This window comes from Sorex araneus, chromosome 1, assembly GCF_027595985.1.
Source record: "Sorex araneus isolate mSorAra2 chromosome 1, mSorAra2.pri, whole genome shotgun sequence".
NCBI classification, from domain to species: Eukaryota; Metazoa; Chordata; class Mammalia; order Eulipotyphla; family Soricidae; genus Sorex; species Sorex araneus.
The window spans coordinates 35682018-35705135 of NC_073302.1; the positions used below are offsets into that span (position 1 = coordinate 35682018).

At 50.9% G+C, this 23118-nt stretch overlaps 2 protein-coding genes across 2 annotated transcripts in view; both read left to right on the plus strand.

Moving 5' to 3' along the window:
* The window catches only part of LOC101537894 (stimulated by retinoic acid gene 6 protein-like), a 37035-nt gene extending 25641 nt beyond the window's left edge, over positions 1 to 11394 (plus strand). Inside the window, exons 11-19 of the mRNA XM_055125149.1 lie at positions 1110 to 1263; positions 2571 to 2646; positions 4796 to 4877; positions 5259 to 5307; positions 5685 to 5802; positions 6980 to 7099; positions 8818 to 8981; positions 10455 to 10601; positions 11246 to 11394. Coding sequence (XP_054981124.1) covers positions 1110 to 1263; positions 2571 to 2646; positions 4796 to 4877; positions 5259 to 5307; positions 5685 to 5802; positions 6980 to 7099; positions 8818 to 8981; positions 10455 to 10601; positions 11246 to 11394 — 1059 coding nt within the window. The remainder of the gene's footprint in view (positions 1 to 1109; positions 1264 to 2570; positions 2647 to 4795; positions 4878 to 5258; positions 5308 to 5684; positions 5803 to 6979; positions 7100 to 8817; positions 8982 to 10454; positions 10602 to 11245) is intronic.
* Positions 11395 to 18076: 6682 nt separating this feature from the next.
* The window catches only part of CCDC180 (coiled-coil domain containing 180), a 58780-nt gene continuing 53738 nt past the window's right edge, over positions 18077 to 23118 (plus strand). The window contains exons 1-2 of the mRNA XM_055125161.1: positions 18077 to 18145; positions 19985 to 20175. Of these exons, the coding sequence (XP_054981136.1) occupies positions 18077 to 18145; positions 19985 to 20175 (260 nt within the window). The remainder of the gene's footprint in view (positions 18146 to 19984; positions 20176 to 23118) is intronic.

Sequence of the window (23118 nt, forward strand, 5' to 3'; positions counted from 1 at the left end):
GTGTGACCCAAAAAGCAAAAAAAAAAAAAAAAGTAGATACGATATGGCATAAAGTATACCTGCTGTCTTCATAAGAAAAAGGAGAGGTGAAAGTTTTCTAGAAGTCGAGTGTATAATTCTAGATTGAGAAGCTGAAGATGAAAGCATATGAACTATAAGGTCAGAGATAAACAAGATTTTTGAAGGGATTAGTGACGGCACAGTGACAGTATGGCAGGGAGTGATCTGGCAGGCAGGCATACGGGAAACACTGCAGCTAATAGTCCAGTCCCTTCTCCAGTTTGGTGACTGCTGAGAACTCAGCAGAGGAACAGGGATGTGGCTGGAATTGTTCCCATAGTCAAACCTTCTCAAAATTAGGCATTCATTCTGCTCAGGCTTAATTTGATGAGCACGGTTTCTTGAACCTAGCAGAGATGATAGGCAGAACATAGAATTTGGGGTCGTCGCTGTCTCCAAGGATGCTGGTACATGAAGTCCACATCAGTGGTATTTGGAGTTTCAACGTGTTTTGACCTCAAACTCAAGGAGAGATCCATAAGTTATTTTTTTAATGTAGGAGTACTGCTATATATTCAGCCACTGATTAAGCTGACTGAATCAGGCATGAACTCCACATTATTTTTTAATTTATTTTCTAATTTTATTTTCATAAAGTTCTTCACAGTAATTGCTTACATTCAACATTTCAACACCAATCCCACCACCATTATACCTTCCCACCACCATTGTTTTGAACTTTCCCACCACCACTCAAGCCTGCCCCATAGACAGATGCTAAATAATTTATTTTGAATTGCTTGTTATGAACAGTATGAGATGTCGTATGGCCGTAAAAGAAGCCTAGAGGTCCTGGAATTATAATTTTTTTTAAATATTTGGGCTTTGGAGGCATCTCTGTGATGTGCTGCTCTCTTCTGAGATTCATTTGTGAGTCTCTGGATCGTGGCTATTAATGTGCTTTAAATGGCACCCAGGGGAAGCTCTTTGGCGTGACTGCCAGGAAACTGAACAGGTGGGGAGATGAGAGGTGGTCGAGAGACCCATAAGTTATTGAAGTACTGAGGTAGACTTAGGTAATATCACAAAACATTTGCTCTCTGTTCCAGTTCATTGTCATCGAGTTCTGCGTATTCAAGCAGGTGAGAAATGAGCTGGATGTGTTTGAAAGCAAGTTGGAGAGTTACATCGTCTCCACGAACCAGACGGGCACCCTAACCCCAGTTATCCTTCATGTGATGGAGCTGATGGATGTCTCTAAAGGTAGAACTATTTTTTTATTCCTTCTATGTGTACAGAAAACTGACAGAAGGACTTGCAATTGGCAGCGGGTGCATACCTGTTGTAATGAACATTATTATCAATATTACCTGCATGGAGAAACTGATCTTGGATAAAAAGATGTTACAATTGGTATATGGCTCCTAGATTGACTAGAAGGACAAGGGGGTCAGGACATTGGTCATTTTGTTAAAAACTCCTTGGGCAGAACTGAATCTTCTTTGAGATCATTCTAATCTCAAGTAACCCACTGAGTAATTAAAACTGGAATCTATTTTTTATTTTGGGGAAAAAACAAAACAGCAAGTTTTGACTTTTTTTTGATTGTTGCATTTTTTTTGCTGTTGCTGTTGTAGTTTTTCAAAGACCACAGCCAGCAGTGCTCAGGGGACCATATAAAGTGCCAGGGATCTAGCCTGGCTACATGCAAGGCAAGTCCCCTGTATGCTAGGCAAATGCCCTGTGCTATTTCTCTGGCCCCAAGAGAATTTGTTTGTTTGTTTGTTATAAGTCTCACAATGAGTGACATTACTGGTGCCCTCTCGGACAAATCGATGAGCAACGGGATAACAGTGACAGTGACAGTGACAGTGACAGTATGTTTGGGGGCCAAACCAAGTAGTGTGCCCAGGACTTACTCCTGGCTCTGTTCTCAGGGATGACTCCTGGTGGACTCAGGGGACCACAACTGATGCTAGGAATCAAACTCATTTTAGCCATATGCAAGGCTGCACTTAGTCTCTTTTGCCCCTGACGTTCAACTGCTAAAGGTGTTCTCTAGAAAAAGTTTAAAAAATAAAGTAATGGGGCTCTCTAGAGATGGAAACTCGTTATCCATTGCATGTAAATCTCATTATTTTCTCTTCCCATTACTCTATATATTGGAAATAGTGACAGTAAAGAAGAGGATTGTGCAGCAAAAATGAAACAGTTGTGTAAGCACAACCTTATATATGAAATGTGCTCAAGGATGTTAGCATATTGGCCCAGATCTTTCTGGTGGGAGTTTCTGCATTTTAAAAGTGCTAATTTCGAATCATTTTTCTTTCTATTTTCTTTTTTTTTTAGTTCTTTTGTTTGTTTTGGTTTTGAACCACACATAGCAATGCTCAGGCATTACTCCTGACTCTGCACTAGGAATCACTCCTGGTGGTGCTCAGGGGATCATATGAGATGTCAGGGATCAAACCCAGGTCAGCCTGGTGCAAGGCTTGTCCACTGTGCTATCTTTCTGGCCCCTGATTTGGGTTCATTTTTTGAGTTCTTCTCTGTTACCTTTCCTATTTCAGTTGCCTGGGTGGCGACCATTCTGCCAGCCTCTCTCACATGTGTGAGTTATCTCTTCCACATTTTGGTCTGTTACAGGTAAGAGGGCTCTGGGGGGACTTGTGTGTCTTTAGCCATGAGAGCATCAGACAGACTTTTCCTAAGAATTCTTGAACAGTGCTAGCAGTGCCCAAGTTGGATCCAGGAGTAGATATCACAGTCCAGGGATAATATGGTCTGTTTATATAAACCCACATATGTGTGTGTGCACATGCTCACACACATATACACACACACACTCCCCAAGATACCTCAAACTTGGGGAGTTCTCTTAGCTCCTCATTATATCTAAGGAAGCTGAAATTCAACAAAATGCCCCAGTGAAGATGACTTAAAGGAGCTAAGAGGCAGAAAAGCACCCTACAAATTGCATGGCAAGAGGCAAGAGCAATAGTACAGAGGGGAGGGCATTTACCTTGTACATGGCAGATCCGGGTTTAATCCATATGGTCTCCTGAGCACCACCAGGAGTGATTCCTGAGCACAGAGCCAGGAGTAACTCCTGAACATCATGGAGTATGGCCTCCAAACAAAACAAAACTGCAGGACAATAGTGAAGTAGCAGCATTTTCACTTTTCTTGGAACCATTCCAAGAAAAATATGAAGTACATCCCCTCTCCTCCAGACGCAGATGTGGTGCTCAGAGGGGAGCATGGGTGTACGTTTCCTCTGCATCCTTCCAGAAGTTTTCATTGCACCATGCAAGTATATCAGTGTGTTTGCATTCCCAGCAGCCCCCATGTGGTCAAGGAGAGACGTGACAAGAGTCCCAGATGCACAGCTGAATTTTCTAGCAGACATGCTTAAAAATGCAAGAAGGAAGTAATAACATTGAAGAACAAGTTTAGTCTAATATTGGACAGCCAAACTGTCATCACTTTATCTTTTATACAAATGCACACAACAGATGAGATATTTACTGCCTTTATTTCATGCTAGTTTCTAATCTAGCAGCCATGGAGTTACAAAACAACCTGAGAAAGGCTGGAGATAGACTGTTAGGGAAAAAGCAGGATGCAGGTGGGAGTGTGGGCTGGGACCAAAGCTGTCATGTCGAAGGTCAGGTAGAGACTGAAAAAATGAGAGAACACAGACTTGTTGGGGTAGTGGGATCTGAGGTACTAGGACCCCCTTTATCCCTTCAGTAACTGTCATTAAGGAAGATTTATTGGTGTTTTTATGTTTTATTTTGGGTCACACCCAGCAATGCTCAGGGGTTACTCTTGTCTCTGCACTCAGGAATCACTCCTGGCAGTGCTCAGGGGACCGTATGGGATGATGGGGATTGAACTTGAGTTTATCACATGCAAGGCAAGTGACTTACCCACTGTACTATCTCTTCAGTTCCAAGATTTTATTTATTTATTTATTTTTTGTTTTTTGGGTCACACCTGGCAATGCACAGGGGTTACTCCTGGCTCTGCACTCAGGAATTACCCTGGTGGTGCTCATATGGGGACCATATGGGATACTGGGAATAGAACCCAGGTCGACCGCATGCAAGGCAAACACCCTATCCACTGTGCCATTGCTCCAGCCCCTTCGGTTCCAAGATTTTATGTTATTATTTGTTTTAAAATGCTATTACTCAGGCCAGAGAGATGGTACAGGGATTAATTTAAAGGCACTTGTCTTGCAATGCTGCTGACCCCTGTTCAATCCCTGTCACTTCATATGGTACCCCCAGCACTACCAAGGGTCACTCTGGAGTAACCCATGCCCTCCCCCAAGTTATTACAGATGTAATACTTATACATGATAAAAAAAAAAGAGAGAGAGAGAAGAAAATAAAGCAAAATGAAGACAGTTAAGGCCACATCTCCCCCAAATCTCAACCATCACAGACTAGGAAGCTATATATTCTTATTTTGTGGGGGGGAGCCAGAATACCCCCAGTGGCGCTCAGGGACTACTCCCAGGTCTGTGCTCAGGGGATTCTGTGGGGCGGGGTTCAAGCCAGGCCTTCCGAAAAGCCTGCCCTTGGAGCCCTTTCTGCGGTCGCATCAGAAGATACTCAAGTTCAGATTTCAAGATGGGTCAGAACCCCCAGAGGAGCCACTGGGTGGGGGGGGAGGGGGGCTGCTGAGTCGGCCCACGTCCTCCACTGACCTTTCCGTGTCCTGTGGAGCAGCACATGCGGAGGGCGTCCTAGTGTCCAATGATTCCGATTTCCCGCTTTTTCTCTAGAAAGCACATCAAGAGGCTGTGGGCAGGGGACCGACGCTTTCTCCCTGCTAAGTTCCATAGTCCTTCCTCCTCGGCGAGTGTGGTAGGTCCACGAAGGGCGCTCCCGCTCCCTGCCCTTCTCCTGTGCCTAAGAGGGCGGCAAGCTGGGGGCAGTTGGTGGGGAGGGGGCGGGAAGGAGGCCTCTGTCCTAGCCCTGTGGCTTGGGCCTCTGCGTTGGACAAACAGTGTCTTCCCTTCAGACCTCTTTTTCCTTTTGTTTCCTTCGGGGAAAGGTTCTCCCAAATGTTTCTCGGGGACAACCGAGCCTGTGGTTCAGGGTGAGCACCCAAAGGAAGGCTGCTGCTCAGCCCCCCCCCAGCCAGGGGAAAGCAGGGTCGCCCCCAGCACCCTTCCAGGGCCTGTGGTGCAAGGGATGGAACTGGGGTCGGACCCGGCTTTCTCCTTTCTCCCTTTATTATCACAGGTGGCTATTGCACGGTACTCCGGCTGGCAAATTGCCTATATTCTGTGGGGTAAGTGCCACCAGGGGGCCCAACGTCAAAACCTTGGGCAACAACAGCAGGTCCAGCTGTGGGCAAGAAAGAAAAGTGAGGCAGAAGCAGCCCTCAGTACCATGGTCGAAGGACCCCTGCCTCTGCCCCCCTCACACACACATACACAAGGCGGGTATGTGCAGGATGGTGGTGTCCAGAGCATGAAGATACTATCCCCACCCAGGGAAGGGCATGAGTGCTTGTTGGCGGACACGTGAGCTCCAGGGTGAGCAGGAAGAAGGGGACAGGGGTCACAGCAGGCTGAGCATTGACCCAAGTGGCAGGGCTTTTGTGGGAAGGACCTGCAGGATGGGCCCTGACAGCGTGGCGTGATCGCTGATACCCCTGGCCCGCAGGGTACCTCATTCTGCACGTGATGCAGAGCCTGGGCGCCGTGGTGATCGCTTACAGCCTGGTGTTGCCCGTCGTCCACAACCAAGGCCTGGAGATGCTCCAAGGGCTGGGCCTGGGCATGTAAGTCAGCCCCTCTCTCACCGGCTCTTTCCTGCCAGGATCTCACCGTTTCCTGGGCCCCAGCTCTCAGCGCTGATCCTGGGTGGGCCGGCAGAGCCACTCGCCCCAGGGGGGTCATGCCATTGTCCCCAAGTCACTGTTCACAGTGATGGGTGTATGCCCCCATACAAGACAGAGGGAGATTCAGGACAGCAGACAGAGAAGAGAGAAAGAATCTGAACCTAGGTATTCGCTCAGCTGTGTGACTTGGGGTCAGTTGTTGGGCTTTGCCTCAGTGGTCCCAAGTGGATGGTAGCGGGGAATGCTCACACCACTGAAAATTTGCTCTTCAACTGTATTCTAAGAACTCCCAGGCTGGGGCTTTTGCTAGCTCCCACCTCCTGACACCCCCCACAAACAAACACCTTTCATTTTAGATAGGGAGACAGAAACTGTAAAGTTTTCCCCCCAAAAGGGGACAAGAGGCAGGCTTAGGAGCTGGGTAACTTGATTTTTTTGGATTTTTTTTTAGTTTAGTTTAGTTTTGGTTTTGAGCCATACCCGGCTGTGCTCAGGGCTTACTCCTGACTCTGTGCTCAGGTATCACTCCTGAGGGTCTCAGAGAACCGTATGTGGTGCTGAGAATCAAACTGGGGTGGACTACATGCAAAGCAAGAGCCTTACCACTATACTGTCTCTCTGGCTCTGGCACTGGGTAGTTTGAAATCATTGTCTCACTTCACTGGTCCTCACCGATGTTTAGGGGGTTCAGGTAACAAATGAGGGTCCTCCCTCCTGCTCTGATCCTGATCACATACTTGCCCGAGCCGCCTGTGCTTTGGGTGAGCCCACCCTGTGCTCTCCCTCAAGACTTCCGAATGCTTTTAGAAACCCCAGCACTTAATTTCTTCCCAGGCCCTTAAACCACCCATCCCAGTTGTCACCAGTGAACAAAAGAATATCAACGACATACCGGAGTTGTGGGCTAGAGCCCCAAGAGTACCACCTCCCGATTGTCAGCCTCAGTTTCTCCCCCTATGCAATGAGCACACGGGTTCCCCTCTGGGCTGGAAGCACAGAGCATGCCCTGCGGGTCTGCAGGCTGCCCGCGGCTACTGTGCATTACCAGGGTGCCTCAGAGAAGGGCCTGGGAAGAGTGAACCAGGCCACCTCAGGCTGGTCTCGCCCTGTGTTTCAGCCTCACCATAGCCATCGTGATAGGTCTCATGGCCCTGCAGGTCTGCATTGCCACCAGATTCTTCCTGCAGCCGAAGATGGGCAGAGAAGACAAGCAGAAACCCCTGGCGCTCAACAACAGGTGAGCCGGACAGACCAGGGCCTCGGACCCAGTCAGACCCAGCAGCCTCTCGCTCCTTCCTTGGTGCCAGGGGCAGGCTGGAGGGGGGCGGCCAGTGGGTCAGGGGTGGACTTCAGACACTGCCGGGTCTAAATCCCGGCTCCATACCTCTGACCTTGGCGACCTCCCTACAACTCTGTGACCCTCAACCCGCTGTGCCGACTTCCATGAGATGGTTTTATTTGTGTGTTTGTGTTTTGGAGTCACACTGGCTTTCACCTGGCCCTGTGCTCAGGGATCACTCTGGTGGGCCTCAGGGGACCCTAGGGGGAGTCAGGAACCCAACCTGGGGGCCGGCTGCACGCAGGCCAAGCACTCTGTCTGCTGTACTATTGCTCGGGCCCATCCAAGAGATGCCTTGAGGACAAAGTGTGTTCAAGGAAGTACTTGGGCAGCAGTACCTAGCCCACGGTCATCCTTTCTGACTCATTCCTTCAGAGCCATTTACTCATGGTGGAAATGACGTGGACACCCAGGAACAGGAGGAATCCCTCACTGTCCAGTGCTGGATGGGGTGGGGGGGGGGCGGGGTGTTGCAGGTTCGGCTCTCGCCTGCTTGTGGAGCACCTAGTCCGGCCTGGACATCTCAGGGTCAGGAGCAGAAGCAGGCGGAGGGGGAGGCCAGCCTGGCTGGGGGAGGGGGTGGTGCAGAGACTTTTTATTTTTTATTAGAGCCACGCACCTTCCAGCCATCCCACCCTCTCCAGTGTCCCTCACTCCCCCTTGCACGCCGGCATGCTGTCTCGGCCCGCCGGAGCTGGCCTCTCTCTGGGGCAGGGCCCGGGCAGCCTGCTGATCTCTCTAGTTACGGCCCTGGGCTCTCTGCTCTCATGGTCTCAGGGCAGTGGGGAAGCAGCCCCCACTCGCCCCCACCCGCTCCCCACTGGCTCTGGGCTCCTCCTGGCTGACAACATTCCCCTCGCACCCCCAGCGGGGGCTGGCACTGAGCTCGTCTGAGCAGCGGGCTCCTAGCAGCTCCTAACAGCAGTGCCTGTGGCCCCTCTTTGGGGCCCCTTCCAACCTCCCGGGGCTCTCGAGCTCCTCTCTGGGCCAGCAGCTCTCACAGAGGGAAGTCTCCGGTCTCACTCTCTCTCTCTTAGACAGCTGTGCCAAGGATTAGGCACGGATACAAGGCTTCAGGGTCTCACTCTTCCCCCTTGGACCTTGACCTCAAGGTCCAGACCAAGGATTCATGCTTTCTGGGGTTCATTAAAACACACATAGGGCTTCAGTTTACTCCAGGACTCACTCCCACCCGGGTTCCCACATGTATGTAGCCTCCGGGACAAGGCCTGAGTGTACTAGTACGGAGCCCAAGCCTTTTTACCAAAAAACCCCATGCTGGCCTGTGGGTGACTCACCGTCCACTGGTGCCCAGACATCAGGACAACAGCCTCACGCAGGGAGAGGCTTAGAGGAGAAGCACAGGAAGTGGAGCAGAGGCAGGAATGGCCCGTTCAATCTCAGGTGGGAGGGCAGAGCTGAGGCCAGTCGGCTGGGGGGAGTCCTGCGAGCGGAGATGAGGCAAGGACAGCCAGCAGCCCACCAGGCAGAGATGCCGGTAGGAAGCCACGGGGCCAGGACCTGTTGGGACACAGCTGGGAGACAAATGATTTGCCAGCAGGTCTGGGGCAGCCGTGGTCCACGTGCCAAGCCACCTTTGTCTCTTCCCTGGACAGGAAAGCGTTCCACAACTTCAACTACTTTCTCTTCTTCTACAACGTGCTGCTGGGCCTGGGTGCCTGCCTCTCCCGGTTGCTCATCAGCTGCATCCTGGGTTCATGGCTGGTCGCCCGGATCGACAGGACCATCCTGCAGAATGGCTATGAGGGCGCAGACATGGGTAAGCAGCTGACCGCTGGTGTCCAGGCTGTGGGGCTAGTCTTGTCTTCTGGGAAAAACTGCCTGGAGGTCAGCTCTTGGGCCACTAGAGTTCAGACTCAACACTCCTGCTCAGGGCCTGTCTTCCATGGGAGGCCATAAAGTTGAGTAGGAAAGACACATTCACCTCAGTGTCCAGAACCTTTGCAGTTCTTTTCAAGCCATCCAAACTTTGGTCCATGAAAGCGTGGTTCTGAATGTTTCGAGAGAGAAGACATCTCAAAATTATGGGTGGTTTGAGTTGAAAACTTTATTAAGAAAATAGTCTCAGGGGCCAGAGAGATAGTACAATGGGTAGGGTACTTGTCTTGCACATGGGTGACCTGGATTAAATTCCCAGCACCCTATACAGTCCCCCAAGCACTGTCAGGTGTGGCCCTGCCCCCATGAAAAAAAATGCAAGGAAAGGGTCTATACTTCCAGCCCTGTCAAGCAGAGCTCTGACAGGTCTGCCAAGCACTACCATATCCACACACTCAACTATCAGTCCTATGCCACCAGGCAAGTATCGCCAGTCCCCAGAGCACTACTAGGAAGCACCCCTATCACACACAAAAGTCACTGACACTGTCACTGTCATCCCATTGCTCATTGATTTGTTTGAGTGGGCACCAGTAACGTTTCTCATTGAGAGACTTATTGTTACTGTTTTTGGCATATCCAATACGGCATGGGTAGCTTGCTAGGCTCTGCCGTGTGGGCGCGATACTCTCCGTAGTTTGCCGGGCTCTCCGAGAAAGGGGGAAGAATCGAGCACGGGTCGGCCGTGTGAAAGGTGAACGCCCTACCCACTGTGCTATCGCTCCAGCCCCACACACAGAAGAAAAAAGGAAAAAGAAATGCTCTATTCAGTTGAATTATTCCAAAATCAAAGCTGAAGGTTTTTTTTTTTGTTGTTGTTGTTTGTTTTTTGTTTTTTGTCTTTTAAGGCTGGAGCAATAGCACAGCAGTAGGGATGCTTCAGACCCAGGTTCGATTTCTCCGCCCCTCTCAGAGAGCCTGGCAAGCTACCGAGAGTATCTCGCCCGCACGGCAGAGCCTGGCAAGCTACCCATGGCGTATTCAATATGCCAAAAACAGTCACAACAAGTCTCACAATGGAGACGTTACTGGTGCCCACTTGAGAAAATTGATGAGCAACGAGATGACAGTGACAGTGACAGAAGGTTGAGGTGGGGGAGGTATTGCTTTTTGTTCTTATATTATTCTAGATGAGTGTATCCATTTGCTGGAGGACTGAGGCTTCTCCATATTAACCACCCAGGATCCAGGCCCTGAGAGTCCCAACCACCTTCCACCCCGCAATGGGCTCATTTTCTAGACTCTCGGCAAAGTCAGGCGCACCCTTTAGGGACAAACTGGCAGAGCCAGAATGTGATGCACCTCTGGGTCCTGCTGGGGTCCTGCTTGGCCTGATTCACCTTCTGGGTTTCAGGGTTCAATGCCTGGATCGGCATGCTCAACGTGGACCATTACCACACCAACCCTGTGCTTGTCACCTTCTGTCACATCCTGATCACGAGCCACGGGGAGAGGAAGGCACAGCAGGCCCTCAGGTTCTGGTACCTGAGTCAGTCAACAGGTAAGGCACCGGGCTCCTGCTTGAACCACCACCGAGGCTGCACCTCGGAGACAAGTCTTCAGGGCTTCTCTCGGAGCTCTGAGAAGGCTTCCCTTCTGCCACTTTCCTACCTTCCTCCTCATTCTGGCTGACTGGCCCAAGGGATCAGGAGGCTGAGCCCACCATCAGTTTGTCTGGCAGAAGCCTGGGCCTTTGGTGCTTGTCCTAACTGGACTCCACCCTTCTTCCCAGGGATGGACCCCAGCCCTGCTAGCCAGGTGCGCTACAGCCTCTATGCTTGAGAGCCCACCCATATCCCAGGCTGCAGCCCCCACTGAACCTTCCCAGATAGGCCCAATTTGGCTTCATCTACCAAGTTGCTCACCACAAACCTGCTGGGCCACCAGCCCCTGCCCGCTCTGAGCCCTATACCATCTACTTCTGCCCTCCCCGTGCTGCTCCTCCCTCCCGCCTTCTGCTGAGAAGCCCGTCAGTTGCCTCTTGGATGCTGCAGCCCGGTGGGACGGACTCACAGCTCTCCCTCTGCCCCCATGTTCCCCGGCATCCTGCTCCGGCTCCTTCTGCCATACTTCACAGCCCCAAGGAAGGGCAGCGAGAAGCCACCCCCTCTCCCAGGGTCTCTCTCTTCTCCGATTCTGTCCTAGGTTTCCGCATCTCAGCTCGGTGCAGGACGAGGTGGCTCTTGCTGCAGACCCTGATCAACAACCCCAGACTGGTCATGCTCAGAAAATCAAAGCCAGGCCACGGCCCACGGGACTTTTCGCAGATTCTGCTGACATGCTCCGAGAGCTGACTCGGAGCTCCAAGGTGGCGATAAGGCCAGTTCTGGACTTCCTGTAAGACAAAGCCTCTGATTCTTGGCGGCAGCCCCCTTCTACACCAGTGCGTCGGGCTGTAGAGACACTCTCTATGTAGCTGGCACACAGTCTGACTCACTCGTGGTGGCACCTGCCTTGAATGGTGAAACCTCACGTCTCCTTTATGCCTTGACAAGAAGAGCAAGAACCAAAGGAGAAGTTCTGTGGAGAATTTGTTTTCCCCAGTAATGTTTTTCCCTCATCCATGGGTAGGAGGCAGCCTGGAGGCAGCAGAGCTTCATTCGACTACAGGGCAGAACTCAGCGTCACCAAAGAGAGTGGCACGGTTTTTCTATCTGGAGGGTCTGACCATTTGACACAATTTTTCTCTGAAGGATAGTGTGGACCTAATGCACCTGGGAGAGTCATTGCCTCCTGCTTTAGAAGGAATCCCAGGACCCCAACTACCATGGTAAATGGAACAGCAAGCTCTGAACTGAGGGATGGATCAGAACTGACTGGCTCTTGGCAGCAACAGGTGTAAAAGGTCTCTCTGATAAAAGAAGATCACCCAGGAAGGCCCCTCTCAGGAGAGGCCTTCAGGGTGGGGGATAGTAAGAGGCTGGGTGTGGGAGTAGGGAAGACCCAGGCCTGTCTGAGTGGGGAGGCCTCCTGGTGAGTGCAGTGCTTGCCTCTGCGGAGTGTTTAACGCCATTTCTCTGCCTTCCCCTAACTCTGGCCCCTTCTAACCACGTTCCCTTCCTATAATCTCTCTGTCCTGCCGATTAGTCCACTAGAATCTTGCTAGACTCAGCCCCATTTACATGATTTCTTACCTGTGGCCCCCTTGGAATATCCTGGGTAGCCACAGAGAGCTGTTTTCACCCATCCCTAGGGTAGAACACTGGGTCAGATGATCCAGTGGAGCCTAAATGCCAGCATAGAAGCCCTGGACATTTCTGTTTCGCAGAAGGCCCAATGCTTATTCAAGTTCTCCACAGTCTAGCAGAAGATCTCTGAAGGCCCGGGGCCCAGACAAAGTCTAACTATGCAAAAAGTCTCATGAAGCCCTTGCAGACCAAGTGGGAAGAAGCCCAGCCTCTGTGAGTTCCAGAGCACTGAGACCCAGCGATCACTCCTACAAACTCAGCTTACTCTCTCCCAGAGATGGGTTTTCCTTCTGCTTTTAGAGGAGGGGGGACCCGGTGCTGAGCAACTTGGTGCAGCCACCCCTCTACTTTCTAGTTGGGCTGTGGGCTGAATTACTTCTCCTTCTGATGTTTTCTTCCCTTCCTTCCCAACATTATTTAAAAGACAGAATGAATGAGTTAAAGCAGTAGGTTCTTGAATCATTTTATTTTGCTCAATGTCATTAAAAAAATGATGTTGAGGAGAGAAAAACAATCTCCACCAACATAAATAAAAAATAAAATTATTTGAGGACCTGATTTCCTTCTATGTCATTTTAATTGAATTGAAATGTCTTAATTTTTCTTTGCTTTATTTTGTTCTGTTTTGTTTGGGGGCCACATCTGTTGGTGCTCAGGGCTTACTCTTGGCTCTGCACTCAAGAATCATTCCTGATAGACTAGGGGGGAACCATTGGGGTACCAGAGATTGAACTGAAGTTGAATGCATGCGAGCAAATGCTATACCCACTGTACTATCTCTCTGGCCCGAGCTTTGCTTTTCTTTTTTAGGATCATGAATGAAGGGGAGACCTGGCAAGCTCCCCGTGGAATATTCACATGCCAAAAACAATAACAATGATGGGACTCATTCCTCTGATCCTGAAAGAGCCTCTAATGCGACACCATTGGGAAGGATGAGTAAAGAGAGGCTGCTAAAATCTCAGGGCTAGGACGAATGGAGACGAGACTGCTCGAGAAAATCGATGATCAATGGGATGATAGTGACAGTGATATAGTCATTTTCTTCAAAGTCAGTTCCTAGGAGCCCACTGATACTATAAGGTGTAGATTTGTTGAAAATGGAAGTACTCCTAAGTTTGTGCCTGTCAGGAACCCCACATTGGGGGGAATCAGGCCACTGTCTGCCTCCTCTCCCTGGTTCTGCCCCTCTGCTCAGCAGTCAGCTCGGTGAAGAATGGGGCCTTCTCAATTTTCATCCACCAAAGTACATGCCCACCACACCGTAGCATATTGCAATGAATAAAAGTCTGAGACTATAATGAATTACTGTTTTAGCCATGAATTTAATACCCAAATCCTGGAGTCCTTGTCAGGAGGCCACTCTGGGTTCTTGTCCCAACTCTGCCACAGGGACGAGTTTCTCTCAGTGAAGCTGAATGCTGCTACCACAACCCATACTCCTCCTCACGCCCAGCCAGAGCTGACCAAGTACCATCTCCATGCGATCCCCACACCAGGGACATGGGAGTGCAAAGGAGATGAGGCCCTTTTGCAGAGTGGTACAGCCTGCCTTGCAGCTCCAGCCACAGCTGTTTCCTGGTCTCTTCCTTAGACTGACTTGCAATCCTTCAAGGAAATGATTTTCTCATTACTAATTATATCATATATTGATTAACTTGCTATCCAGAGGCTGGAAAGATAGTGATGGGGTTAAGGCACTTGCCTTGCATGCCTTGCATGTAGATGACACTGCTTCGATCCCCAAAACCACATATAGTCCCCCGAGCATTGCCAGGAGTGACCCCCTACTCACAATGCCAGGAGTAAGCCCTGAACACTGCTTAATTAGTATCCCAAAATTATCCATCAAAATATGTAACAAATATAAACAAATACATAATTAAAAAGAAAGTCATAAAACATATGACACAAAACCTGACAGAATTATAGGGAGATATAGACAGTTTTACAATAATAGTAGAAATCTCAATAGTTGCTATTATAACCAGAGAGAAAATCAACAAGAGAGAACTTAAACAACACCATAAGTCAGTTAGACCTGACAACCCACCCAGCAACCATAGAATAGTCATTCTCCTCCCTTGCACGTGGCACATTGTCCAGAATAGAGCATATCTGAGACCCCCGAACAAGTCATAATGTTTTCTATAAAATAAGAAAATATTATCGATGACCACAATGGAATAAAGTTATGTAGCAGTTTGGTGTTCAAAATAGGAAAAGCCACACATAGGTAAAAATTAAATAATGCACCATGAAAGACCCATTGGGTAAGTGTTTAAAGTATCTTGAATCAAATGAAAATAAAAAATAATAAGCTTAAGGTATGCAAAAAAAAAGCAGTGCTCATAGGAAATGTATTGCTGTCAATACACACATTAAAAGAGAAGAAAGGTGAGGCTGGAGTGATGGTATAGCAGTTAGGGCATTTGCCTTGCATGCAGCCCACCCAGGTTCCGTCCCTGGCACCCCATTTAGACTCTCAAGCCCACAAGCAGTGGTCCCTGGATGTAGATCCAGGAGTAAGCCCTGAACACAGCTGAGTGTGGCCCCCAAAAGAATCACACAGAAAAGGAAGAAAGCTCTGGAGCCAGAGAGACAGCACAGAGGTCAAAATGCTTTCTATGCGTTTGGACAGCTCCAGGTTGGTACCTGGCACCACATCTCAAGCACTTCCAGGAGTGATCCTTGAACAGAACCATGAACAGTCTCCCTGAGCACCATTGGTTGTCATCGCCTCCTCTGCCCCCCCCAAAAAGCATGCACGCTAGTTCATTGAGCCACCTTTCTGATCTTTGAATGATAGTCTGTCAATTTCACCAAGTCATACTTCCCAGTTATTTAACCAAACATACCTACAATGAGTTGATTTCAGTTGATTTGAAAATGCAGGTAGACTGTCTACGTTTTCTTTATTTACATGGTTAAAGAGAGCACAGATAGTTCATGCACAGCTATTGGTGATATTCCCCTGTGGATTCCTAATACCATAGCTCTTATTCGTCATTATTCAAAACTCCAGCAAGAGTGGTTCACACTTCCATGACATAACCAAGGTGCCGGACTAGAAAAGAGCATGATCAGTCCAGGGGGTTAGAGGCTGCTCGGGCTCAGGCTCAGCCATCCCTTCAGGACATTGAATAACAACACAACTGAGTGTAAAGTGTCATCTGAAGCCATGGGCCTCAGAACAACCTGACTGCCCCCTCCCCCCACAAGTCACCCTGGCCAATAGAAAGGAGAAATACTTTACCTGGGGGTTGTTAGTGCAACAGAAATCTAGATAGTTATCCTGACCAAGCAGACCTCACCATTGACCTGCCGGGTCCCACTCAAGGAAGAGTGGCCATAAGAAATCAGAGACCTTTTAGGGAATTTCTGTCTTAAAAAAGAATTCTATTAGGAAAGACAGGGATGCTGGAAACCCTAGATCACGGGTAGCAGCAAAGCTAGTGGAAGAAGGGTCAGGTAGGCTTAAAAGCTGCTTCACAGATATTTCACCCTCCATAGGAAATAAGAAAAGGAATTCAGGTGACTGGAGAGACAGTACAGCAAATAGGGCACTTGTCTTGCATGCGGAAGATGCAGGTGTGATGCCGGGTACCCCATAGGATCCCCAGACCCCCACCAGGAGTGATTTCTGAATACAGAGTCAGGCGTGAGCCCCACTAATGGAGGCTGCTTTTAACCGCGACACGTTTTTTTGGTTTTGTTTGTTTGTTTGTTTGGGGGCCACACCCAGCGATGCTCAGGGCTTACTCTGCACTCAGGAATTACTCCTGGTGGGCTTTGGGGACCAATCTGGGATGCCAGGGTTGCCCGGGTGCAAGGCAAGCGCCCTACCCGCTATACTTTCATTCGCTGCATATACTTCACCATCCCGTGGCTCAGAATTACATCTCGCGTCTCCTGCTAGTTCCAACTCCTAACGTGCAGCTCGGATGCCCCTGAGAGGCACAGCGCGGGGAGGGGCTGGGAGGTGTGGCCTGAGGCTCCGCCTCCAGGCAGCGTCCCCCTGGTTGCTAAAGGCATCGCCCCGCCCCTTTCTGGAGAAGGTCCCGCCCCTCCGCGTTGCCGTGGAGACCAAGCGTGTGCGTGTGGCCGAGCAGTGGAGACCCCGCGGCTCCTACAGGTGAACCCCACTGAGCTGGGCCTGCGTCTGGGGGCGCCCACGGGACACGAGGAGGGGTTGTGAGAGGCTGTAACTGGCTTCTCTGCTGCAGATAGTAGGTGCCAAAGCGGTGGCGCCAGAGGCGGGCAGCGGCCACTTTCCCTCCCCAGGTGCTCTGGTCCCGGGGAGGTGGGGGTGGGGAGCGGGGCTTGGGACTCTGCTCAGCGTCAGGTGCGGGGGGTGCAAGGCCGGGTGCGAAGCTCAGCTGCCCCCTTGGGCGCAGTGGCACTCCCGGGACGCACGAAACAGTGACCTCTTGGAGCCGAGGTAGGGCACTTGCCTTGCACGCGGCTGACCCTGGTTCCATCTCTCCATTTCCGGCATCCCATATATATCCCCGCCAAGAGATCCCTGAGTGCAGAGCCAGGAGTTAGCCCCGGGTATCTCCGGGTGTGCCCCCCCCCAAGCAAAACAAAATGAATAAACAGTGATTAATTTCTCCCCCTGCCGCCTCTCAGGTTCTAATTCAGACCTTGAGAGGGAGGTGGGCCTAATGGGTCCCCACCCCAGGGTCCCGTGGGCGCCGACAGACAGCTACAACAATGGGGTTATCCTCAAGCAGTCAAAATTGAAAGCAAGGCACTGAAGACCAAATGACCCAATTCAGTAACAAACTTTATTTAAGGGAAAGCAAAGGGAGGGAAAGGAAGGCAGGGAAGCCCCCAGATTATGGGAGGGGGCCCTTCAAGGGGGATTCTGGAGAAAAGGTGACGCCTTCCCCTTTTATACCTTTTAACAAAGGTGGGTAGATGATCTTTTCTTTATTATGCCGTTGAAAAATGGGGGAGAGGATGCTGAGATGGTTATATCTGGGTATGACAGTGATGTCGGTGGTCCCCACTGGTGACTTAGGTGAAGCAGGGAGGAGAAAGACGGTCACTTTCTCCCCATCCATCTTTGCCGCCCAGGACCCAGGGTTACTGGGTTCTTGCCTTGCCTCGCAGAAAAGAATTTCAGGAGTAGACAAGCAGTGAAGTAAAACAGATTTTATTTGGAGGTTTTGAAGGGAAGGAGGGAGAGAAAGTGGGAGAGAATGGAGAGTAACGTGCTCAAGAGAGAATGCGGACTTCTCTAAGGGCGAAGAGAGCCCCTACACACATCCCAGCGTTAGACACGAAAGCATGAAAATACACATCTCAAGAGGGGAGATGCAGGCGACACATGTGCTTGGCACCACGTATACTTGGCCCTGTGGGCACAAGCAGCATGTGGGCTCGGGCAGCATGTGCACACCCTTCCTTTGTTCAAGGTTTCTTCAACCTGCCCTCATGTGGGGCTTCTACCTAGATAAAAGTCCATTGCTAAGGAGGTTACCAGGGGGGTTGGGAGTGGTGATGGTCTTTTTTGAAAGTCCTTGTCTGTCCTTTTGTTTCTGCAGGAACTTCTCTGGGTCTGTTGCTGTAGATAGGTGAGGGTCTTATCAGGCCTTAGTTCCTGTTTTTTTCCTGTCTTCTGGAATTAAGGTCAGCTTTTGCCATTGCCGTGCGAGGGGGTCTTACCTATCCTGCCTACATCAACAGGACAGCAACAAGTCCTGTCCTGGGGTGGAGCATTCTCCATTCATTCCTGGACTCCTGATTCCACCTACCTAGGAACTGTCTGCCAGCCACCACGATGCCTGCTGTGGGGAAGGTGACCCAGGCTCCCGTAGGTAAAGTTTATCAGCAGATCTTCGAGGCAGAGGTAAGCCCTCTTCCAGTGCCCCCTCTATCTCTTTGTACCTCAGACTTCCCTCCCCTAGAAAGTTCCCTTTCTTATCTGGTAATGAAATGAAGAGCCTTGCAGAACCTGGCAAGCTCCCCTTGGCGTATTTGATATGCCAAAAACAGTAACAATAACAGGTCTCATTCCCCTGACCCTGAAAGAGCCTCCAATCATTGGGAAAGGCTAGTAAGGAGAGGCTGCTAAAATCTCAGGGCTGGGACAAATGGAGACTTTACTGGTGCCTACTCGAGGAAATTGATGAACAACGGGATGACAGTGATACAGTGAATGAAATGAAGAGGCATTGCAATTGCTTTGATTTGTTTTTTAATTTTTTTAATTTTATGAAGTAGTTCACAATATTTCATTACATTTAATATTCAAACACCAATCCCACGACTGTTACACCTTCCCACCACCATATTTCAGGTGTTTCCATCCCGAACCCCAATCCCTGTCCCAAAGCAGAACCGAAATAATATAATATTTTCCTCTAAGGTTGGTTGCCTTCTATTTTGAATCCCATCAAATGTGGTGCGGTATTCTTGGATTATGGGTAGAGTGTGTCCTATGAAGTGTTGCACGGCTGCAAATGTGGCCACGCAGTCCAGGGAAAGGTCCACTCGTGGGTGAGGCTCGGCCAGAGCATGTGGAGAGCGGCTGTCCCTTAGGGTGGTGAGGCGTCTCACCCATCCCCCTCTGGGGCACCCCAAGTGAAACAGCCTGGAGCAGGGTCCAGCAGCATGGTTTTATGGCAACGTTTTCTTTGATTTTAAAAATAATTCTTACTGACTCTTAAAATGGAGTAAGTCAGATTTAGAATGCCATTATTTCCCGCCTCCTGCCCCCCGGCCCCAGAAATGCAATGGACATACATTGTTTTAGCATCAGGCCTACAGCACAGTGATTCGATTGCTTGGTGTGTACATTTAAAACTGATCAGGACCATGCAGCCTCTTTTTTTCTTTTCTTTTTGGGTCACACCTGGCGATGCACAGGGGTTATTCCTGGCTCTGCACTCAGGAATTACTCCTGGTGGTGCTCAGGGAACCATATGGGATGCTGGGAATCGAACCCGGGTGGGCCGCATGCAAGGCAAATGCCCTCTCCACTGTGTTATCATTCCAGTCAAGTTAATTCTCCCAATGAAAAAAATAGTTCATGTAGTTTCTCCAAACGCTGCCCCCGCCTCCCTCCCCCAGTCCCTTTCTTGGGTGGTTGCCAAGAGGAAGAGATTGGAGAAGTCTTCTGTTGATACTCTTTGTGTGATCTTTGCTCTAGCCCTGGCTCCTCTCCTACCTCAGGGTCCTGGCAGCTCTCCGGAAGCCATCCTTACGCCTGGCCTGGAGTTCTGCATCTCCGTGGTTTTCCAGGCTTCTCCTGGGTTTTTTTGGTGTCAAAGGCCTTTATGTCTTCAGACGGGTCTAAGTTGCAAGACAATTTCTCCCAACGCACATGACCAGGACTCCCTATCTTGCTGCCTCCAACATTTGTAAATCTCATTTTTAATAAACACCTGAGAACCCACGGAGAACAAGAACCATATGGATCCAGCAAATTAGTACACAGCTCCGTTTTCTTGATTCCTGTGATCACAAGAAATTCTGGGACGAGCATCTGGGTCCCCAGGCTCGTTTCCTGAGACCCCTTCCCAGAAGTGACTGGGTGGATGGCCCAGAGACCTCCCTCCCGCAGGAGCTGGGCCCTTCCTGCCAGAGTGTCACTTGATATTCTAGTGTGAGGAAGCCACTCGGGGCGTTCTGGGCAATCTGTAGCTCTGGCCACCCCAAAAATAATCTTGTGTGTGGGGGGCTTTAGATGCAGCTCGTCCACTCTTTGGCGACCAGCAGGAGGCGGGCTGTGGAGCGTTTCTTGAGTGGCAAGGGTATCAGGAAACCCTTGATGGAGAAGACGGACATCCCCGAAGGGAGGATAATGACCCCCCGGCAGCAGATGTGGGCGCACAGCCTGCCTAACGACGGGACCACAGAAAACCCTGTTTACTACAGGTGGGTCCTGCGGGCCTCCAGGAAGGGCATCAGCAGCACCCTTGGTTCCTGGGATGGGAGCAAGGGGGCGTTCGGGGTGGGGGGGGCGGGGGGGGGGGGAGATCAGTATTTGCTCTGACCTTTCCTAAGTGAAACCCGAGCTTCCTGAGTGGATCATTTGTTCCAGGGGTCCAGAGGAGGGAATGAGGGAAGGGAAAGGGCAGGGTGGCCTCTGGGGAGGACTGTGGCTGGGCATTCCTTTGACCCTGTGACCTCTGCAGCTGACTCTGCCTGCCGATCCATGCCGAGAAGTCTGTCCTCCTGGCTCTGCCCTTGTTGTTTGTCCCTTTTTCATCTGGGGCAGGGACTGACCCAATCCTGACCAAAGTTGACTCTCAACTTTCCCCCAGGGAAAGGCTCCAGGGGCTTCTGGCCTTGCACACCCTTACTGTAGATTCAGGACTTGGTACACAGCACTGGGACCTGTTCCTTTGGGCCACCCCAGGGAGCTGGTACACATCCTGCCTAATGGGTCTGGTTCCCACCAGCATTGCAGGCCTTTCTCAGCTGGCCTGTTCTCGTCCAGGTGGGAGTCTCCTGACATCTGTCTCTGAGAACCGCCACCCCACCTTATACCTTGGGGTTAGCCTCAGGCCATCCCTTGTCCAGCAAATGGACAAAGGCATCAGTCAGGAGCTCTTGGCAGCCTCAGGACAGGGATAGGGACAGGCGCTTCCCTAGCGAACACTGACAATGTGCCCCATGCTGCCATTGGGGACAGGGAGAAGACCAGTCCCAACCTGGACACAACCAAGCTGCAGTCCCCATTGCCCAGAGCAGGAGCAGAGATGTAGTTGTGACCTGCCAGGCCCTCAAATGATGATGGCAAAGGGGGGGTGCCTTGGCATTGACACCCCTCTGAAACACTTTGCTCTCTTTTGGACCTGTGGCTAAACAAAGCCAGTCCACACCCGCGCTCGTCCATCCAGGAGGGGGCTTCAGGGAATGGGGGGGAATGCTGGGTAGGGATGAAAACCCCAAGAATTCGCAAGGGAGAGAGTGGCCCGAGGCTTCAGCAGCTCCCCTAGTTGGGCACAGTGCTCCCAACAGCTGGTTGACTAGGACAATTCCTAACTCCCTAAGGAGACCCAGGCCCTGCGGTCTCGCTGAGCCCAGGAAAAAGCGGGTGCCAAGGGGGCAGGGAGGTGGTGTAGCAGGTGACTTCCGTGACATGGGGAGGAGGGGGAGGGGGAGCCTTCAGGAGGGAGTCTTCGACTTCCTCTTTCCCCACCTCCATCACCAAGGAAGTGCCCGGGGAAGTCCAGAGCTGATGGTCGGAGCTGCAATAGCATAGCGGTGAGGGTGCGTGCCCCTGTGCCATACAGACCTCACGTCCCACCAGCTCAAGAGGCGCCTGAGTCCAGCTGCGCCCGAGTTCCTCTTGTTCCGCAGGGCATGAGAGGGGACCCCTGTACCCCAAGGTCTCAGGAAACCGTGGACTCAGGCTGGAGCGAGGAGTGGCCCTTTGCAGGGAGGGGAAGTTAGTCCGAGGCTTACCCAGGCTTTGCAGGTTCCTCGTTGCCTCCCAGAAAAGAATTTTAGGAGGAGACAAATAGTGGAAGTTTGATTTCTTATATTTATATACAAATAAGTATTTATATTTATATACAAATATTTTAAATACATATATTTAAAATATAAATATTTTAAATATATAAATATATTTATATTTATTTATTTATTTATTTATAAGGAAGGAAGGGAGCAGGGAGAGTGAGGGAGAGGGAGAGGGAAAAGAGAGACGAGAGAGGGGGAAATAAAAACCAGGGGCTTCTCCAGAGGCAGAGTTAGTTTCGTTTCCTGTGGGCAGAAGGAAGTGATCAGTGTTGCCGCAGGGAGCAGCTTTGAGCTTTGGTGGTCTTCCGTCACGACCTTATAATAGTTTTTTTTTTTTTTGCTTCTTGGGTCACACCCGGCATTGCATAAGGGTTACTTCTGGCTTATGCACTCAGGAATTCCTCCTGGCGGTGCTCGGGGGACCATATGGGATGCTGGAATCGAACCCAGGTCAGCCGTGTGCAAGGCAAACGCCCTATCCGCTGTGCTATCGCTCCAGCCCTTATAGCTTTTTGTCTCTGCTGGTTTGTTAAGGGTATTACCAACCCTCTGCTCCTGTGTCCACAAAGTGGGTCTGGCAATTACGCCTTTAGCTGCTTCAGGTCTAGTGACAAGAGTAACTTCTTCAGATCCCACCTTGAGTTTGTTATATCTCAAGAGTTCGTTCCCAGGGGACACAACCCCCCCCCCCCCCCCACACACACACCGACTCCCGCTCTTCACCCATCTACCTGTCTGCTTCAGTCACACAGCAGCCAGAGTGCCTGGTCTTTCATGCCACCAACCCGGGTTTGCTACCCGGCACCTCAGATGGTCCCTCAGCCCCCGCCAGAAGCGATTCCTGAGTGCAGAGCCAAGGGTCAGCCCTGAGCACCACTCGGTGTGGCCCTAAAAAGGCAGCCGCTGCAGAAACCGTGCCTTGGGGGGAGTCTGTGCCCAGGGACTTTATTGCACAGCAGTCCTGGCCACCTACCCATGTCCTCCCTGTTGAGAGGGCAGGACCCCGGCCACTCCCCTCCCACTCCCACCCTCCCTGGACGGTGGCCCTTGGAGTTGCTGCTCCCCCTCACAGGCCAGCCTGGCTTCTCACACTGGCCTGCCCTGAGCCCCTTCCCCCACCCTCCACCACCTCAGAGAATGGGCAGCTGAGAAAGAAAATGGGGCAGGAGCTGGGGGGCATGCCTCCGCCCCCATCCTGCTTTCCCTGTCCTTGTCGGCCCTCAGTTTCCACACAGAGAAAAGGGCTGAGGGGCTGGAGCAATAGCACAGCGAGTAGGGTGTTTGCCTTGCACGTGGCCGATCCTGGTTCGATTCCCAGCATCCCATATGGTCCCCCGAGCACCGCCA